This window comes from Anomaloglossus baeobatrachus, chromosome 1 (genome assembly GCF_048569485.1).
Source record: "Anomaloglossus baeobatrachus isolate aAnoBae1 chromosome 1, aAnoBae1.hap1, whole genome shotgun sequence".
In the NCBI taxonomy this organism is placed as follows: domain Eukaryota; kingdom Metazoa; phylum Chordata; class Amphibia; order Anura; family Aromobatidae; genus Anomaloglossus; species Anomaloglossus baeobatrachus.
Genome location: NC_134353.1, coordinates 33,923 through 54,032, shown reverse-complemented (window position 1 = coordinate 54,032; position 20,110 = coordinate 33,923). Strand labels below are relative to the sequence as shown.

The 20,110-nt window shown below is 46.5% G+C and overlaps 1 protein-coding gene across 3 annotated transcripts in view; it reads left to right on the top strand.

Moving 5' to 3' along the window:
• LOC142303703 (uncharacterized) overlaps positions 1–20,110 on the top strand; it is a 95,590-nt gene that overhangs the window by 55,392 nt on the left and 20,088 nt on the right. For 2 of the 3 annotated variants that reach the window (XM_075345349.1, XM_075345341.1), the window contains 5 exons: positions 6,733–6,889; positions 6,993–7,151; positions 16,924–17,047; positions 17,167–17,321; positions 17,684–17,738. In XM_075345349.1, coding sequence (XP_075201464.1) covers positions 6,812–6,889; positions 6,993–7,151; positions 16,924–17,047; positions 17,167–17,321; positions 17,684–17,738 — 571 coding nt within the window. In that variant the 5' untranslated portion in view covers positions 6,733–6,811. The remainder of the gene's footprint in view (positions 1–6,732; positions 6,890–6,992; positions 7,152–16,923; positions 17,048–17,166; positions 17,322–17,683; positions 17,739–20,110) is intronic. The other variant, XM_075345358.1, reaches the window with a different exon arrangement.

Here is a 20,110-nt window from a genome sequence, read left to right as displayed (position 1 = left end):
GGAGGCTTATAGCAAACTCCAATTAGCATTTTTCCATTATTCCCCTCCCCATGTACATTTACCCATACTGACTCTACATTGTTGCTGTTCCCCTCAATGTCATCATACAACACAGGTTTTAGGTTAGATTTAATAAATATACACACCCCACCACCTTTTTGGCCTTTCCTGTCCTTCCTAAATGTACTATAACCCTGTATGTTTGTCACCCAGTCATGGCTTTCATCCAGCCAGGTTTCCGTAATGCCCACCACATCATAATCCATGGTTAACATAAGAGTCTCCAATTCATTCATTTTGTTTGCAAGACTTCTTGCATTTGCCAGTAGACATTTAATCCTTTTAACACCTTTATTACTCCTAGCCTCCCTACGTTCCTTGTATGTCCCATCCCCCCCTAATCCTTCATTGACCCCTACCGTCTCCCTGTCTCTATCTGCTCTATCTATCCCCTTATTTGCTCCACTACCCTCCCTCCCCCCCGATCCTAGTTTAAAAGCTCCTCCATCCGTCTGACCATTTTCTCCCCCAGCACAGCTGCACCTTCCCCATTGAGGTGCAGCCCGTCCCTACCGTAGAGCCTGTAGCCGACTGAGAAGTCGGCCCAGTTCTCCATGAACCCGAACCCTTCCTTCCTGCACCAATTTCTAAGCCACATATTTATCTCCCTAAGCTCCCGCTGTCTTTCTAGTGACGCTCGTGGCACCGGTAGTATTTCTGAAAACACCACCTTGGAGGTCCTGGACTTCAGCTTCTCTCCTAGTTCCCTGTAATCATTTTTAAGGACCTTCCACCTGCCTCTAACTTTGTCATTAGTACCAATGTGCACCATGACCGCTGGGTTTTCCCCAGCCCCACCCAGCAATCTGTCTATCCGATCCACAATATGCCGAACCCGAGCACCCGGCAGACAACACACTGTTCGGCATTCACCGTCTCGGCGACAGATGACCCTGTCTGTCCGCCTAATTATAGAGTCCCCTACCACCAACATCTGTCTGGGCTTTGCTGCACTCCTATTTCCCTCCTTCCTACAGCAGTTGTTTTCCTGGTTGCTAGGAGCAACATCCTGCTGTAGTGACCCTAGTCCAGGCCCTTCATTCCTAATATCAGCCAAACAGGCATATTTACTAGGTTGTGCCAGGTCAGGACTAGGCTCCCTGACACTTTTCCCCCTACCTCTTCTTCTAACTGTTACCCAGCTACCTACCTCTGGGTCCTGATCTTCCCCACCTCCACCCTCCTCCATATCACTGGCCCCAGCCAGAGAAAGCTCAGTGAGCTCTAAACTCCTCTCCAGGTTTGCAATGCCCCTTAGTGTTGCAAGCTGCTTATTTAGATCAGTTACCTTGGCTTCCAAACACGCAACATGCTTGCATCGAGTGCAGACATAGTCACCCTCGAACGGCTGCTCAAGGCATGCATACATCTGACAAGATACACACCTGGTAGCATTGTCCATGGAGCACCTATCAAATGGGGATCAACAGTAAAGTAGAAAAACAAAGAGAAAAAACCCCAATGGGAAACGTCTAAGGATAAATTTAAACTATGTTCTTGTGTCAAACTATGTAATTGTGTTGAAACTATGCACTTATCTTAAATTCAGCACTTAAGTTCAGTTCAGCACCTCGCTCGCTCAGTACCTCGCTCGCACTGGCTGGTTTATATAGATGTACAGAAGCTGCTAGAAGCTTCTAGAAACAGGTGTGACTAATCCTACTAATTAAATCACAAGACTACCTTTTTTTTTTTTTTTTCCCTTTTCACAGAATCACAAACAGACACACAATTCCCTAATGAAATTCAACAATTACAGTTATCACCACTATGTAATTGTGTTGAAACTATGCACTTATCTTAAATTCAGCACTTAAGTTCAGTTCAGCACCTCGCTCGCTCAGTACCTCGCTCGCACTGGCTGGTTTATATAGATGTACAGAAGCTGCTAGAAGCTTCTAGAAACAGGTGTGACTAATCCTCCTAATTAAATCACAAGACTACCTTTTTTTTTTTTTTTTTCCCTTTTCACAGAATCACAAACAGACACACAATTCCCTAATGAAATTCAACAATTACAGTTATCACCACTATGTAATTGTGTTGAAACTATGCACTTATCTTAAATTCAGCACTTAAGTTCAGTTCAGCACCTCGCTCGCTCAGTACCTCGCTCGCACTGGCTGGTTTATATAGATGTACAGAAGCTGCTAGAAGCTTCTAGAAACAGGTGTGACTAATCCTACTAATTAAATCACAAGACTACCTTTTTTTTTTCCCTTTTCACAGAATCACAAACAGACACACAATTCCCTAATGAAATTCAACAATTACAGTTATCACCACTATGTAATTGTGTTGAAACTATGCACTTATCTTAAATTCAGCACTTAAGTTCAGTTCAGCACCTCGCTCGCTCAGTACCTCGCTCGCACTGGCTGGTTTATATAGATGTACAGAAGCTGCTAGAAGCTTCTAGAAACAGGTGTGACTAATCCTACTAATTAAATCACAAGACTACCTTTTTTTTTTCCCTTTTCACAGAATCACAAACAGACACACAATTCCCTAATGAAATTCAACAATTACAGTTATCACCACTATGTAATTGTGTTGAAACTATGCACTTATCTTAAATTCAGCACTTAAGTTCAGTTCAGCACCTCGCTCGCTCAAATGCCAGACCTTGATCCGCTATTACCTGTTTTGGATACCCGTGTGGTCTACAGAAATGGGCTTGAAAAGCTTTTGCTGCAGTTTGTGCCATCAAATCTTTTACTGGGACTACGACTAAGAATCTGGAATAGTGGTCTACCATCGTAAGAGCATATGTATAGCCTTTTATACTAGGTGTCAGCTTCACATGCTCTAAGGCCACAAGTTCTAATGGCTGCTTGGTGACAATTGGTTGCTGCGGTGCTCTTTGACTATCACGGTCTTTTCTTCTTAAGCTAAATAGACCACAGTTTCTACACCAAGTTTTTATAGTATTTCTCATACCAAGCCAGTAGAATCTCTCATGTAGCAGCATCTCGAGTTTCTTCCATTCGAAGTGTCCCAATCCATTGTGCTATGCTTCCAACACTATCGGGACATCTCTCTTCGGTACTACCACTTGCCACACCATCACATGAGTTTTCGAATTAATAAAGTGCCCCTACAGCTTTCCCTGATGTATAAACAATTTGTTCCTTTCTTTCCACAGGTATTGCGCCTCAGGTAGAGCATCTGAACCAAGATGAGGGTTGGGTTGACTTATCATTTCTTTGACTAAGCTAACAGCCGGGTCACTGTCCTGCATCTTCTTCCATCCCAGATGTGGTAATGGGTTCAATGTTGCTTCCCTAAGTCTGAAACCAGTTTTTTGACACTGGGATGCTCTCTGGCAGTGAAAGGCTCGTAGCTCAATCTCTACTAGCTCATCCACATCATCTCCCTCCTCTGGTAAATGAGGCATTCTTGACAGCGCATCTGCATTGGCATTCTTACAACCAGCTCGGTACTTGATAGTGAAGTTATCGTTTGACAACCGGCCAGCCCAACGTTGTTCTAATGCACCCAACTTTGCGGTGTCCAGATGAGTAAGAGAGTTGTTGTCTGTGAAGATTGTGAACTTGGTAGCTGCTAGATAATGTTTGAAGCTTTCAGTGATTGCCCAGGAATTCTAGCTTGAAGGAGCTGTAGTTGTCTGGGTTTCTTTCAGTAGGCCGGAGTTTCCTGCTTGCATAGAAAATCACAAGCTCTCTACCGTTCAGGACCTGCAACAACACTGCTCTCAGTCCCAGATTGCTGGTATCAGTATACAACATGAAGGGCAAGTTATTATCTGGATAGGCTAGAATCTTTTCACCAGTCAGGGCCCACTTCATCTGCTTGAAAGAGTTTTACTCTTTCTCGCCCCATTCAAATGGAGGACCGTAAGTCTTTCCCTTCTTTACTTGGCCCATCAGGAGATCCTGCAAAGGTGCCGCCATCTTCGTGTAGCTCTTGATAAATCTTCTGTAGTACCCAACCAGGCCCAGGAACTGACGTACCTCTTTGATGGTGGTTGGTCTTGGCCAGTTCTTGATGATGGTAATCTTTTCTGGGTCTGGCGCCACTCCTTCCACACTTTCTATATGCCCGAGATACTGAACCTTTGGCTTTAACAAGTGCCATTTGTATGGTTTCAGCTTCATTCCGTACTTGGACAATGCTTCAAATACTTCTGCTAGATGCTCCAGATGTTCTACATAGGATTTGGAATACATGATGACATCATGCAGATTATAGTAGCACGGTCTCAAAGTTTTAGGTGTACTAGGCAGAACTCAATCAGCCTTTGGAACATTTCGGGTGCATTGCAAAGTCCAAATGGCATGCTGTTGAATTCACACAGGCCACTAGTAAGATCTAAGGTGGAAAAGTAGTTAGCAGCCTTTAGTGCAGCAAGTGACTCCTTTATGCGGGGCAACAGGTAAGCATCTTTGTGTGTTATGCGATTTATTTGCCTGTAATCTACAAACATTCTCATGGTGCCATGCTTCTTCTTAACTAGAACCAGCGGAGCTGCCCAGGACCTACAACTCTAATGTCTCTAATAACCCCAGCCTCCTTCACGTCCTGCAACATTTCTTTGACACACTGATAATGAGCGGGTGGTACAGGTCTGTATCATCTCTCTTTAATGGGAGGATGATTTCCTGTGGGTATATGGTATGCTGTACCCCTTTTATTCTCCCAAAATCCAATGGATGCTTACTGAGGACTGATCTATACTCCTGCACAGCCCGGGAAACTCATTGCTTCTGGTAAGAAGGTGTGGAGACAGTGCCAACATGCAATTCCTGGCACCAATCCCTTAATTGTTTCTTAATACAATTTTGCTCTGCCGGTTCTGATGGGACTAAAGGCTCTACTGCCTGGATGGAGTGAGCAGTTACCGTGACCAATTTAGCAATGGTAGCATACTTGGGCAATTTGGCTTCCTCCTCCCCACAATTTAACACTTGTAAAGGTACTCTTCCTTTGTGTACATTGACTACCCCCTGGGCTGTCAATATTGTGGACCAGTCCTCCGAATACACGGGCTCTACCACTGCCTGGTAATCTCGCCCTCTAGGGCCTATTGCTACCCAACACCATATAATCATTTCACTTCTTGTGGGTAACACAATAGGGTTAGAATCCATCACCTGCACACTGCCAAGTTCCCCACCAGCTTGGTTTACCTGCTGCCTCTGTAAGAGGGCTCTTCTCTCTTTCTGCAGGACCCTCTGCTGTCCAGCACTGGCAGTTTCAGCAATCTGTTGGAGTAAACAAAGCACTTCCCCCAAGCAATTTTCAATTACATTTGTACCTAAGATCATCTGTGGGTTTTTATCAGTAACATCAGTTTCAACTACAATCAATCCATGACCTTTTAACTCTTCCCCACTTTTATGGTTACCTCCTTGAATCCTATCTGCTCCACTGGTAAGCCGTTCACAACATAAATAGTGAGGCCCGGATCTGGACGTGTGAGCTCAGTATTGGCCCAGAATCTCTTGTAAAGTACATATGGAATAGTTGTTACCTGCGAGCCGGCATCGAATAATGCAGATGTGGGAATCCCATCCAGTGTAATGGACAAGACTGGTCGTCCTCCCACATACCTTTCACGCCAATCAGATGGGGCTTGTCGCCTACTCCTAGGGATTGGCCTTTGGCCCCAGGGATTGCGGGTATAAAGGACACCTTCTTGCAAGATGACCCGCCTTGCTGCAGCAACAGCAGATGGGTTGTCCTGACGAATCGTAACGATCGTTGGGTCTTCCTCAAAGTAGGGGAATCCTCCTTCCAAGCATCCATGGGACGTTATTGAGGCAATCAGCCAGCTGGATCTTGTCTGATGACTTGGGTTCTGGTGTAAGCTGCATGGCCTTTAGGATCTTAGCTACATCCTTGCTTAGTTGTTGCACCTAGCAACGTAGGTCATCGGGAACACCAAGTGTCGCAGCCTGTCCATGTGTTTTTGCCAGAATCGAGGAAGCAGCCTCCACTCCTGAGGATGGGACACTGACTTGCTGCAATTGAAGAGCAGAGTCTGTGGTTGCTTGGGGCTGCAGCGCTTTTATAGCCCGGTCTTTTAAGACTGCAAAGTCTGCATCGGCATGTTCAAGAGCCCACAGGCGCAGCTGCTTCCAGTCCTTGGATGACTGTAGGCCCTGTAGGAACTGTTCAGTCAACATATGATTCTCTTCTCTTCTCTGGCACTGATAGAATCTACATGTTTCAAGGTCTGCAAATTCGATGCACTCAGGTGTCATCCAAATATGGTCCAATTTTTTTTCACTGCTTAATAGACTTGCATTACAAAGTTTGATCAGACACTCTGAGATGCTTCTGCAATTTTTCACAGACCGCAAAGTCTGTGAAAAATCACGAGCATGTCAATGGCGGAATAGAATCACCGGTACAAGTGCAATCTGTAAAAGTCACAAATAACAATCATACGCAAAAATTGGACTTGTAAATGACACCCAATTGTGACTGTATGCTCAGTCTCCTTTTGTACTCAATGTGATTGTTACTGTGCTCTTCATCTTCTTTGTGCTCCATGTCATTATGACTGTGCACTGTTTTCTCTGTACTCCATGTCCTTTTGACTCTGCGCTCAGTCTTCCTTGTACTTTGTCGATGTGACTGTGTGCTCAGTCTTCATTGTACTCCGTCATTGTGACTGTGCTTTCAGTCTTCTTTCTGCTCCCCCAGGTTCCTTACGTTCAGGACATTTCAAAGTTAAAGTCTCTTCCATAAGACAGTGGTCCTTCTCATCGGTAGCCCATTGAGGATGGAGAAGGACAGACACTGCCTGGTTGCCAGGATAATAACCCTCGCCCTGGAGATAATTGACCTGATAACTGGAGAGGTGAGACTTTCACATTTCATCATCCTTTCTCTAGTGATAAAGCCACCGGAATGATGATGTATTATTAGAATCTGTAGTGATCAGCATCTCTCACCATTCACAGGAGCACACAGTAGTGAAGAAGACGACCGGTGAGCGAGAGACACGCTATGTTTCCGGAGGAAGGAGCCAGAGCCGCATCACAGATTTCCCGCACTCCCCGATACCTGAGAAAGAAATCCTAGAACTCACCAACAAGATCACAGAGCTGCTGACTGTAGAGGTGACTGCTGGGAGATTATACAGTGTACACTGGAGGATTCTGGGTGATGAGACTGCTGGGAGATTATACAGTGTACACTGGAGGATTCTGGGTGATGAGACTGCTGGGAGATTATACAGTGTACACTGGAGGATTCTGGGTGATGAGGAGAGGAGACTGCTGGGAGATTATACAGTGTACACTGGAGCATTCTGGGTGATGAGTAGAGATGAGCGAACCGGTCGCGGTTCGGCTCGAGCTTGGTTCGCCGAACGGAGGTCGCGTTCGAGTTCGGTTCGGCGAACCAGTTCAGTGAACCACTCGAACCCCATAGGAAACAATGGGAGGCAATCACAAACACATAAAAACACCTAGAAAACACCCTCAAAGGTGTCCAAAAGGTGACAAACAACTCAACACAAACACATGGGAAAGTGACAAGGCCTTATACTCATGCGAAAACAAAAGAGCTGGACAAGGAAAAAGAGGAGGAGACACAGATATATGAGTATATGCAAGGGAACATTGATGCCGTTACTGTGCAACTTGAGCCTTGCTCATTTTAGGCTTCCAATCTGGATAAATTGCCTGAGCTCGCCACGTACGCCTTGGGGATCTTGTCGTGTCCCGCAGCCAGCGTTCTCTCAGAACCTGTCTTCAGTGCTGCTGGGGGTGTGCTGACAGATAAGCACACATGTCTGTCCACTGACAATGTGGACATACTAACGTTCACCAAAATGAGGAAGTCATGGGTCACAGAGGACTTTTCTTCCTCTGGGTCATCCAGGGGAGGCGAAAGGCACGTGTATTTTTGAGAGTGCTTCATGCAAAGCATCTTTTTCATCTTGAAAATGGGGGTCAACTGATGCCAGTCAAGTGGGGTGTGTATGGCCCAAATAGTGGAAAAGAGGGAGACAGTGGTTGGAGTCCCCTCGCTTTTGAAAAAAGAACCAAGATGAACAAGTCATGGGTCACGGAGGACTTTTCTTCCCCTGGGTCATCCAGGGGAGGCGAAAGGCACGTGTATTTTTGAGAGTGCTTCATGCAAAGCATCTTTTTCATTTTGAAAATGGGGGTCAACTGATGCTAGTCAAGTGGGGTGTGTGTGTGTGTGTGTGTGCGGCCCAATTAGTGGAAACGAAGGAGACTGTGGTTGGAGTCCCCTCGCTTTTGAAAAAAGAACCAAGATGAACAAGTCATGGGTCACAGAGGACTTTTCTTCCCCTGGGTCATCCAGGGGAGGTGAAAGGCACGTGTATTTTTGAGAGTGCTTCAGAAAGGCTGCCTTTACATCCTTTTGAGACTGAGGATTTTCGAGACCTTATGCCCATCGCAGTGCCCCAAGAGCCAATGCCCAGTCGCCACTCCTTCTCCAAGAAAGGCGTGCCCGCGCTACCACAGCAGGTCGCACACAACATCACTGATTCCTTGAGAAACTCTGTGTGTGACAGGGTGCATTTCACCACAGATACTTGGACCAGTAAGCATGGACAGGGGAATTACATGTCGCTGACTGGGCACTGGGTAACTATGGTGAGAAATGGAGAAGGGTTTGCTGTACAAGTCTTGCCGTCCCCATGAGTTGTGTGTCAATCCTTCCTCTGTATTTAAAAGTTCCTCCACTGCTTCTGCCTCCTCAACCTCGTGTGGGTCCTCCACCTCGGCCCAAACCCTGTGTGGTCAGGCCACCCGTGTTGTAACTGCGCACAAGGAATCCCACACACCTCCTTACTATGCTGGCAACAGAGCTCAATGCCATCAGGCGGTCAAATGTTTGCTTTGAAATGTATGGGAATGTGAGACACCGCTGAGGAGTTGTGGGCGGTTAGCTCTGGAGAGTGAGACCGAGTTTCATCAATGGTTGTCTCCACTCAACCAGCAGCCAGGGAAGGCCGGGTGCGACAATGATGCAAACCAGTCTGCGGCCCTTCTTCAGGGCAATGTGGCACACGTGCCTTGTATGGCTCGTGTGTTGAACCTGGTTGTCCAGCAATTTTTAAACCACTATCCCGGCCTACATGGCCTTCTGCAGAGGGCACGATGTAACGCCTGTCTGGATCGACACATTCAGACAGGTTTTAAAGGATAGGCTAGAGGGAAGCCACTCACCAAGCAGGACCCCCAGAACCCTGAAACCCTTTAACCCCTATACAGTGATTTGGAATTACACAGGACCCAAGTTGATCAATACCTGTCTTCCACAGCTGCAGTTCCAGAGAATAGTAGTCATGCAGGGTCAAAACATTAATTGAGGAAGAGGAACAGAATGGGACGGCCAGGACTTAATCAGAAAACAAGCAGAGGTGAAATGCGAATCGGCCAACGAGGTACATAAACAGCAAGCAGGAAAAGTAGTCAGGTAACAAGCACACAAACTCATAAAACTGAACTGGGGGTAACAGTAACCAGAGGTTCATAGCTATGTCTGGCAGTATTCTGCAGACAGGATGGGCCTAAAAAAGGTTGTGGTGTATTCCCATTGGTTGTAGCTGAATGATGGTACTTCATCTGTGAGATACCCATAACCTACATTCAGCCAGTGGTTCTGCATCTGTCAAGGTAACGCAGCCCAGTGGGTGAACATAACCTGCGTCCACCTGCGCCGCTGGCGTCGACTCCTCTCCCATCATCAGCACTATGCATGAAAGGAACACGTTGTCACCTGGCGACCGGAGTACAAATTGATTGAGCGGACTCCGGTGGTGACTTAACAGCCGTGTGCGGCAATGATGCAAACCTGGCTGCGGGCCTTCGTCAGGGCAATGTGACACACGTGCCTTGTATGGCTCACGTGTTGAATCTGATTCTCCAGCAATTTTTAAACCACCATCCCGGCCTACATGGCCTTGTGCAGCGGGCACGCTCGCTATGTGCCCACTTCCATCGTTCGCACCCAGCAGCTCAACAACTTTCATCGCTCTAGAAGACTTTTGGTCTGGTGGGTCAACGCCTGAAATGCGATGTGCCAACACGCAGGAATTTGAATCTGCACATGTTGCAGCGTCTGTGGCAGCACCGCCGAGCCCTGCTGAAATACGTTATGACGTATACCCTGGGCTTACTTGATCCAGAGGTGGTGCACATCACGCTGCTGGAGTGGTGTCAGATCAAGGACCTATGCACCCTTCTACACAGTTTACAAATGTCGACGAAGATGTTTAGCACTGGCGATGCCATTCTCAGCGTGACAATTCTCGTCATCTACATGATGGAGCACACTGTAAGTATTATTCGGAGTCAGGTGTTGGGACAAGAGGAAGGGGAGGAAGTACAGGAGGAGTCATATGCAGAAGGGATAACAAGATCTCCAAGGTCCAGACGGTCAGCGTCACCTAGGCGGCAGTCATGGGACGGTGGGGGAGAGGGATTAACAAGGGCGCATAGTATCAGCAAAACTGTTAAGGAAAGTGCAGGAGCCCATGAAGAAATGAAGGATGAACTGGCGATGGGCATGGAAGACTCAGCAGATGAGTGAGAGCTTGTTCACATTTCGGTTGTGCGAGGTTGGGGGGAGAGGGCAGAGGAAGGAGGCACGATTCTCACCTCTCCGCCACCAACACACCAAGGACTTGGTCCGCCTGGATGCACAAGACACATGAGCACCTTCTTGCTGCACTACCTACAACATGACCCTCGGATTGTACGAAATCCAAGTAATGCTGACTACTGGGTTGCCACACAGTTAGGTCCCCGGTACAGGACAAAATTTGGCGAATTAATTCCTACCATAGAAAGGGACGCACGTATGCAGGAGTATCAGCAGAAGGTGGTACGCAATCTTAGATCTGCTTTTCCACTAAACACCAGTGATGCACAGAGTGAATCTCAACGCTTTGTCATGGATAGGAGGAAATGGTCTTTTACTTGTCCACATCTGAGGGACTGAGGGATGGCTGCTGTGCTGAGATGGCGTTGAGTACGGTGTCCCTGCAGAGTTGCACTTTTGGTCATATACAAAATGAGTTGAAAAAGGACAAATGCTGGTGGAAAGGGGAACTGGTGTGTTGGAAAGGGGAAAAAAGTTTTTGTCCGTGGGTTTGGTGGTTAAGCAACAGTAACATTTGCTGAAGAAACAACATCTGTTATGGTGGGAAAGGCAGATTTGGATAAGGTGGTATATACTATGTTACCGCTATATAAAAAAATTAAGATGAAAAGAAAGAGAAAGGTATATATCCCCATCACCAGTCGGTGTCCACCGTGGTCCCAGATGGAAAAGGAGAGGTTGGCAACTGGAAGGTTAGGTGGAGGATACAGAGCTGGGTGGCTCTGAAACTAATAGTAACCTGAACCGAGTTAGACGACACTCGGATCTGGAGACTGGGAGCCCTGTTAGCGTCACAGGGTCCACACGCCCACCCAGCCCAGGAACTCCCTGTTAACAACACAGGGCCAATTGGGTATGCTGTCCTTGTGTGTAGGAGCCACACCTGTGGACAGCAGGCGCATCAGCAGCAGTAGGCCTCTTAATGCCACTGGGCTGCACTAGCAGGACTGGTAGGACAGGAGCTGGTCTTAACCATTCTGCGTTACCAACTGTGGTGGCGGCCTGCATCGTCGCCCTATCCCTGCCTACCTCTGGCCTAAAGCCGCAATGGGTTCAACACATGGAGGTGTGCTCTTTCGGAGCATAATAGAAGACTGCGCACCTCCTTGTTGGCTCCAGCCCCTTTTATAACCGGGGTCCGCCCCAAACCAGGGTGGACCACAATGCACCTCCTGGAGACAAAAGCAGAGGGACACGTCATGAGTAGCATAACTAGCGTCCTATTCGGAACTGCCACTTCAATGATGACCTCATGGCTGCCACGACACAAACACCTCACCAGTCATCGTCTGACCAACAATAATGAGGTGATAAGTCATAGGGGCGGGCCTCTGCAAGCCAGTTGGGAGTGGCCTTGCCACATCATCAGGACACCTGATGCCCTGTGGTCTATATGGGCCCCCCACATCAGGGGCAGGGCCAAAGACTTCATTACCGGACCTAGCCTCTGATGCAGTAACTGCCTGAGCATGCTCAATAGCATGAAATACAGCCTCCGAAAAAAGACTATCAGCTTCAGCATGCTGTCTAGGCACAACACAGGACTTAGACCCGGCCAGAATTCCAAGTACCTGTGCAAAGAAGCTTTTCGCACTAAGTGTGCATGCGCTGTAGCCCGAAATGAAGACTAAAGCCTGCTTTACACGTTACGATTAAGCATATGATATCGTATGTGATCGTAACCGCCACCATCGTATGTGCGGCACGTTCAATTTGTGGAACGTGTCTCACAATCGAGTAACCCCATCACATGATAAGGGGGTTACATACAGAATACATATACAAGTAAAAATAGACAGACTGGTACAGAGGGAAGAGGGCACTGCCCTTGTGGGATTACATTCTAAAGGATTTTTGGGAGGAGACAGTAGGTGTGGTGTAGGTTGGGCGTCAGGTACGCACGGTGGTGGTGTCATTGAAGGTTATAGTCATTTCTGAACAGATGAGTTTTCAGACTCCGTTTGAAGCTTGAGGGTGTAGCAGATAATTTGACGTGTTGAGGTAGCAAGTTCCAGAAGACAGGGGAAATGATCTGCACAGATGGCCAGAAGCTTTGTGAGTCGGATCCAGGCCCCAATGAAGAAGGTGCTGAGCCTAATCTACACCCTCATTTCCAAACAGTGAATCCTCCTGGTGGAGACAATGGGGAACATGATGAGGAGACACAGATACCTGATTGGAACGACAACTTTACTATTCGGTCAGGGCAGGAAGAGGTTGTCTCGGAGGAATCAGGACGAGGGGAATGAAAACACACAGGGTGATTGATGAGGTTGGAGACCCAACTTACTGCCAAACCAAAGTCAGCCAGTCGATGAGGTCAGCAGAGGAGGTGGAGGAGGATGCTACTGACGACGAAGTTACTTTGCGTCTTCCTGGCCAGAGACAAAGTACTGGAAGCACGTCAACAACTGAATCCTGGGCCACAACTTTGCCTCTGAGCAGAAGTCGTGTTGGCTATGCAGGTCGCATGGGCTGCAAGCCTTGCCTAACCTGGGACTTTTTGGACATCGCAAAGAATCACCCAAGTCATGGAATCTGTAAGATTTGTCAACAATCTCTAAGTAGAAGGCAAAAACTCACACCTTTGAGTACTTCCTCCATGAAGTGTCACATGGATATAAATTGATAGCGTGAAGGTTTATTGCTCACCTTTAGCCACTGTCAATGCAACATGCTTATTTGCCGTTCATTGCATGCATTGTTGCAGACTACACACAAGGGGCAGCTGTTTTTTTGGATCTGTCTTTGTCTGTTTGGTCACTATAGCAAAAGTAAATTGGTCTTCGGGTGGGGACTTGGAGATGCTGTCTATGAACAGAAGGAAAAGCTAAAGGTGTGTGTTACAGCAAGGAGCCACCGCGGAAACACTTCATTCAATTGTGAGGGGAGTTGTGTTGTACTTTGATGAGGAGCACCGTAACGCCAGTGAGCAGCATCCTGTGCCACAGACAGACATTCTTCCGGTGCTGCCTATACTGTTTACCGTGAGAGGAGCGTAAAGTCTGTATTTATGGCAACTGGACATCACAGTACCCGAGTATAGTAGGCTGTGCCCAGACAGTAATGCGTGCACACAACACTTTGTTTTATTCTCAAAACACATCTGTTTTGTGTAGGCCAACTATATAGACAATAAGACTTGCTGCCTCTGCACTGTAAAATTGTCACGTACAGCTTAAATCCTAGAGGGAGGAACAGCGACACATGTTTGCATTGACTGTTGCTTTTCAAGATTTCCATAACTGTATTGCAGAGCTGTGTGGTTTGCATTCACACTGTTATGATCTGCCTTATCTATGAGGCTTCAGCTAATAAGGGTATAATGTGTTTTGTCTATGTTTAGGTAGATAACTTGGAAGCTATTGTGATGCGCCACTGGTAAGTCGTGTTTGCACACACACACACACACACACACACACATGCACAAACATACAATTACTGCTGCTATGCAGCAGATAGTAGGCAACAGAATAGATTGTTCTATTATTTCAATTTTATGCATGGTTCTTATTGTTTGTTTTGGGAAAGTTAAACAATCATTTATCAACCCAACTGCTATGCCTAGAGTCCTTTTCCTGTTTCGTGGTTTTGCTGCATACTGTGGAGCTCACCCTGTACACGACTTAAAATGAAGCATAAGTCGCAATGGGAATTTCACTGTGCAAAAATGCGGCCTAGCGTGCCTGTGCAACCACCGCCTGCCCCATCAAGTGCATCTGCGTGCTCTTCATCCTCTGTGACTGGGGGGACAGCAGTCACACATGCTTTTACACACTGAACTTCCACCCCTTTACCCGTAAGGGGAGTGTGATTGGCAGGTCGTCACTTGTTTTGGAAGTGGAAACAGATGGTATTCTTGAGCTGTCAGACATCGAGAGAACCAGCATTGGATGAAGGCAACATTATATCCACGCCTGCACCTTCGTCACAGATTGGCTGGACTACCTGCAGTTAATAATTGCGTCCCAGAAATGGAAAATAATGTAGAATGCACAGGTGTTGTACCTTGTTTGGCAGCAAAGGAACACTAAGGTAGTATCCCAGACAATTGTTGTATGTCCCTAAAAGTGTCAGCACTTTTGTAAATTAACATTGCGTACCACAAATGGAAAGGAGTGTAGAATGCACATGTGTTGTACCTTGCTTGGCAGCAAAGGAACACTAACTTAGTATTCCTGACAATTTTAGGATGGCAGAAAAAGAGTCAGCTCTTTGGGCAAATTAAATAGCGTGGAAAAAGTGGGCAGATGGGTACAGTGGCCGTGTTCTGTGGGTACCAGGACAGTAAAGGAAGCCTCACTTTCCATCCCTCCTAAAGATGAAATGCAGCAAGGAATTCCCTGAGTTTGCTATGAAATTTGCGTAGCAAAATGTGCAGGAGGGTGTAATGCAGAGGTGCTGGAAATTGCTTGGCACCAGTGGGGCACAAATGGATTACAACAGCCACTTTTTGGATGCCACTAAGTTTCAGCATTTTTTTCTATTATAATAGCTTAGTAAAAAAGAGCAGGAGGGTGTAATACAGAGGTGCTGGAAATTTTTTGTCACCAGTGGGACACTAATGGAGTACAACAGCCACTTTTTGGATGCCACTAACTGGCAGCACTCTTTTAAATTAAAATGGCTTTGCAAAAATGTGCAGGAGGGGAGAATGCAGAGGTGGTGGGACTTGCTTGGCACAAGTGGCACAATAATGTAGTACAACAGCCACTTTTTGGATGCCACTAACTGGCAGCACTCTTTTCAATTCAAATGGCTTTGCAAAAATGTGCAGGAGGGTACAGTGGCCGGGCTGTGGGTCAGTGTAGAGGAAAGGAAGGCTCACTTTCTATCCCTCCTAATGGTGAAATGCAGCAAGGAATTCCCTGAGCTTAGCTACACAGACGCTGTTATCTGAAGCTGTATACAGCGTTTCCACGGACCTGACTGTCACCTATGGCTCTGAGCCAGCTGTAGTTAGCCCTGAAAAGAGCTGAAATAAACTTCTGGCCCTAATCAGTAGACTGCTGTGTGTATAGCGTACACAGCAGGACCGGCGACAGGAGCTGCGTGAGCGGTGACTGACACCCAGACGCAGAAGGCAGATAATGGCGTCCTGAGGGAAAATGTCCGTTTTTATAATGCAAGGACATGTGACATGGACAGCCTATGACACATGCCCTTACTTGTCTGACAAAGAGTCCACTTAGCCGTGTGTGGGTCTGGGATTGGCTGACATGCTGGCCCACCCCACTACACGGGCACTTAGGGAAGGAAAAAAAAAATGGCGATCGGCATTCTCTCAGCAACACAAACCCCGTCCCCCCCGCACACTATACGCTAAAATTTGATAATAGTGTGGATCACAGAGTGACTCACACTATTACAGTGAAAAGCCAGCTAGCAATTAGCTAGGGTTTTTTGCTGATAGAACCGTTCTTGAACGTCACTCGAGCTGCCGAACTTTTAGCAAAAAGCTATCTATCTAGAACACCCCCCAAGATCACTCGAACCGCGAACTGGAGGATTCTGGGTGATGAGAGGAGACTGCTGGGAGATTATACAGTGTACACTGAAAGATTCTGGGTGATGAGGAGACTGCTGGGAGATTATACAGTGTACACTGGAGGATTCAGGGTAATAAGGAGACTGCTGGGAGATTATACAGTGTACACTGGAGGATTCTGGGTTATGAGAGGAGACTGCTGGGAGATTATACAGTGTATACTGGAGGATTCTGGGTGATGAGAGGAGACTGCTGGGAGATTATACAGTGTACATTGGAGTATTCTGCGTGATGCGGAGACTGCTGGGAGATTATACAGTGTACACTGGAGGATTGTGAGTGATGAAAAGACTGCTGGGAGATTATACAGTCTACACTGGAGGATTCTGGGTCATGAGAGGAGACTGCTGGGAGATTATACAGTGTATACTGGAGGATTCTGGGTGATGAGAGGAGACTGCTGGGAGATTATACAGTGTATACTGGAGGATTCTGGGTGATGAGAGGAGACTGCTGGGAGATTATACAGTGTACACTGGAGGATTCTGGGTGATGAGAGGAGACTGCTGGGAGATTATACAGTGTACACTGGAGGTTTCTACGTGATGCGGAGACTGTTGGGAGATTATACAGTGTACACTGGAGGATTCTGCGTGATGAGGAGACTGCTGGGACATTATACAGTGTATACTGGAGGATTGTGGGTGATGAGAAGAGACTTCTGGGAGATTATACATACTTACATACTTGGTTGTCAGGTTCCTCTAAGGTGTCAGGACATCGCTGTGTATTTCTCTCTGGAGGAGTGGGATTATGTAGAAGGACACAAGGATGAATATAAGGATTTTATCATGGAGGACCATCCGCGTCTCCCATCTGCAGGTAAGAGGAGACCTTACTGGTTTCTCAGGAGATTTGGGATAAAGGTCCCACACTCCTCATTATGTGATGATCACGTTAGGGTTAGCTGACAGATTCCGTCACTGTGATTTGTCTTATAGATCATTACAGACAGAGAGATTCAGCAGAGAAGTGGCCACATCCTCTACACTCACCGGATGGGGAGGAGAAGAGACATGTCCCCCAGGATAGGGAGGAGAAGAGACTTGTCCCTCAGGATGGGGAGGAGAAGAGACATGTCCCCCAGGATGGGGAGGTGAGTGACGCTGAGATTTCTGTTCATCTCAGATGTAAATATCTATACATTATTCTAGTAATGTGAATCCAATGTATCCTGCGAGCAGCTGTCTATTGTAAGACACCACAGTGATAGCACTTTTGTGGCTGGCTGGAGGCTAGAAGGTTCAGTCTCCAGCTCTGAGATGACTCAGTAATGTAATAATTAGTGCCAGTGATTCCTGATCATTCCAGAATCGCGCAATCTGATTAAGGGAGATCTTTCCCATTTTCGGTCAGATTTTTTCCTGATGTCTTCGCATGTTTGACCATTATCCTGGTACTGTGTAAACTAGGATGCATTTTTTTTAATCTATGTCATGTTCTATTGGATTCTTGCAGGAAAGTGATGGAGGAACGTGTAGACTGGGAGATCCCATATCATTGTCTGTGAATGGTAAGGACCTTTTATTGAATCTTCTGTTTTATTCTCATCTTATACCTAGTTAAATGCAATGAAAATAATTCACTTCTTATGCAAATTAGTTTTATGAGCAAGGTTTACAAACGAACTAGAGCTTGCAATATCCCTTTGAAATAATGTCAATTGCTCAATACAACTAATAAAACAATTTGAAATTCACCACAAACTGTCACCTTTACGGACACCTGCAGTCTCAAGATTTCCCCCCTCCTTCATGACTTGTTTTTTTAGTACTTGGCAGAACCCCTGTTACTGCTATAACCTGCTGCATATGTGAGGCATCACTACACACAAAGTTCTGCCAGCATTCCTGATAAATCTTAAGGGCCATTTACACGCTGCGACATTGCGTCACGGTGCGTCACGGTGTTTGTGACGTACATCCGTCGTCGTTAGCGATATTTAAGCGTGTGACACCTAGGAGTGACCTTAAACAATCACAAAAGAGTTAAAAATTGTTGGTCTGTAACACGTCGTTCATTTACCAAAAATTGATGTCTTTTCAGTATCGAGGTTGTTCGTTGTTCCAGCGGCACCACACATCGCTACGTGTGACACCGTAGAAACGACGAACATCTCCTTACCTGCCGTGCACCAGCAATGAGGAAGGAAGGAGGTGGGCGGCATGTTCCGGCCGCTCATCTCCTCCCCTCCTTTGCTATTGGGTGGCCGCTTAGTGACGCCGCAGTGACATCGCTATGACGCTGAATGCACCTCCCCCTTAAAGGAGGGACTGTTCGGCGGTCACTGCGACGTCGCTGAAAAGGTATGTGCGTGTGACGCTGCCGTAGCGATAATGTTTGCTACGGCAGCGATCACCAAATGTCGCACGAACAACGGGGACGGGTGCTATCGCGCACGACATCGCTAGGTATCGCTAGTGATATCGCAGCGTGTAAAGCACCCTTAAGTCCCTTTCTTAGGGCAATGGCCATCAGTTCAGCAATATTTTTAGGTTGTAGAGAGAGTGATCCAAAAAGTTAAAATAAGGGAGCAATGCATTACAGAAGCAATGAAAACTATACAGAATGCATTGGATGATCCTACAGATACATCTAGAAGCAGAGTTCACAAGTTTATATTACAGGAACCCCAGCTCCCCTACCACAGAAAGAGAAAGTTGTCAACGGCTGACACCAGATTTCTTAGTGGGACTGTGTTTAAAAACCATAAAGTGACAGCAAAAAAACCTGCAGCAAGGTTCGGTGGCAGCAGATGCTGAGGTTTGTTGGTACAGTACAAAGAACATATTAAATGCTTAGGGTCTCCATGCCTGAACTATAAGACATACACCTCTTCTGATCCTAAAGCCCAAGAACTCTTGTGGCCTATATTTCAGTCATTTGTTTGGAGGAAGAAGAATGCAGCATATAGCGAAAAGAACACCCTGTGTACAGTGAAGTATGCAGGGGTTCTGTGTTTCCTACTGTAAGGCATTGTGGGAGCTCTGTGATGCCTACAGTAGAGAATTTTGGGGGCTCTGTGATGCTTACAGTAAAGCATTGTGGAGGCTCTGATGCCTACAGTAAAGCATTGTGGGGTTTCTGTGATTCCTACAGTAAAGCATTTTTTGAGGTTTAATGCCTACAGAAAAGCATTGTGGAGGATCTGATGCCTACAGTAAAGTATTGTGGGGGCTTTGTGATGGCTACAGTAAAGCATTGTTGTGGTTCTGTGATGCCTACAGTAAAGTATTGTGGAGGTTCTGATGCCTACAATAAAGCATTAAGGCTTTTTGATGCCTACAGTAAAGCATTGGGGAGGCTCTGTGATGCGTGCAGTAAAGAATTATCGGGGTCTTATGCCTACAGTAAAACATTGTGGGGGCTTTGTGATGCCTACAGTAAAGCATTGTGGAGGCTCTGATGCCTACAGTAAAGCATTGGGGAGGCTCTGTGATGCATACAGTAAAGAATTATCGGGGTCTTATGCCTACAGTAAAACATTGTTGGGGGCTTTTTGATGCCTACAGTAAAGCATTGTGGAGGCTCTGATGCCTACAGTAAAGCATTGGGGAGGCTCTGTGATGCATGCAGTAAAGAATTATCGGGGTCTTATGCCTACAGTAAAACATTGTGGGGGCTTTTTGATGCCTACAGTAAAGCATTGTGGAGGCTCTGATGCCTACAGTAAAGCATTGGGGAGGCTCTGTGATGCATGCAGTAAAGAATTATCGGGGTCTTATGCCTACAGTAAAACATTGTTGGGGTCTTTGTGATGCCTACAGTAAAGCATTGTGTGGGCTCTGTGATGCCTTCAGTAAAGCATTGTGGGGGCTTTGTGATGCCTACATTAAAGCATTGTGGGGGCTCTATGATGCCTACAGCAAAGCATTGTGGGTCCTC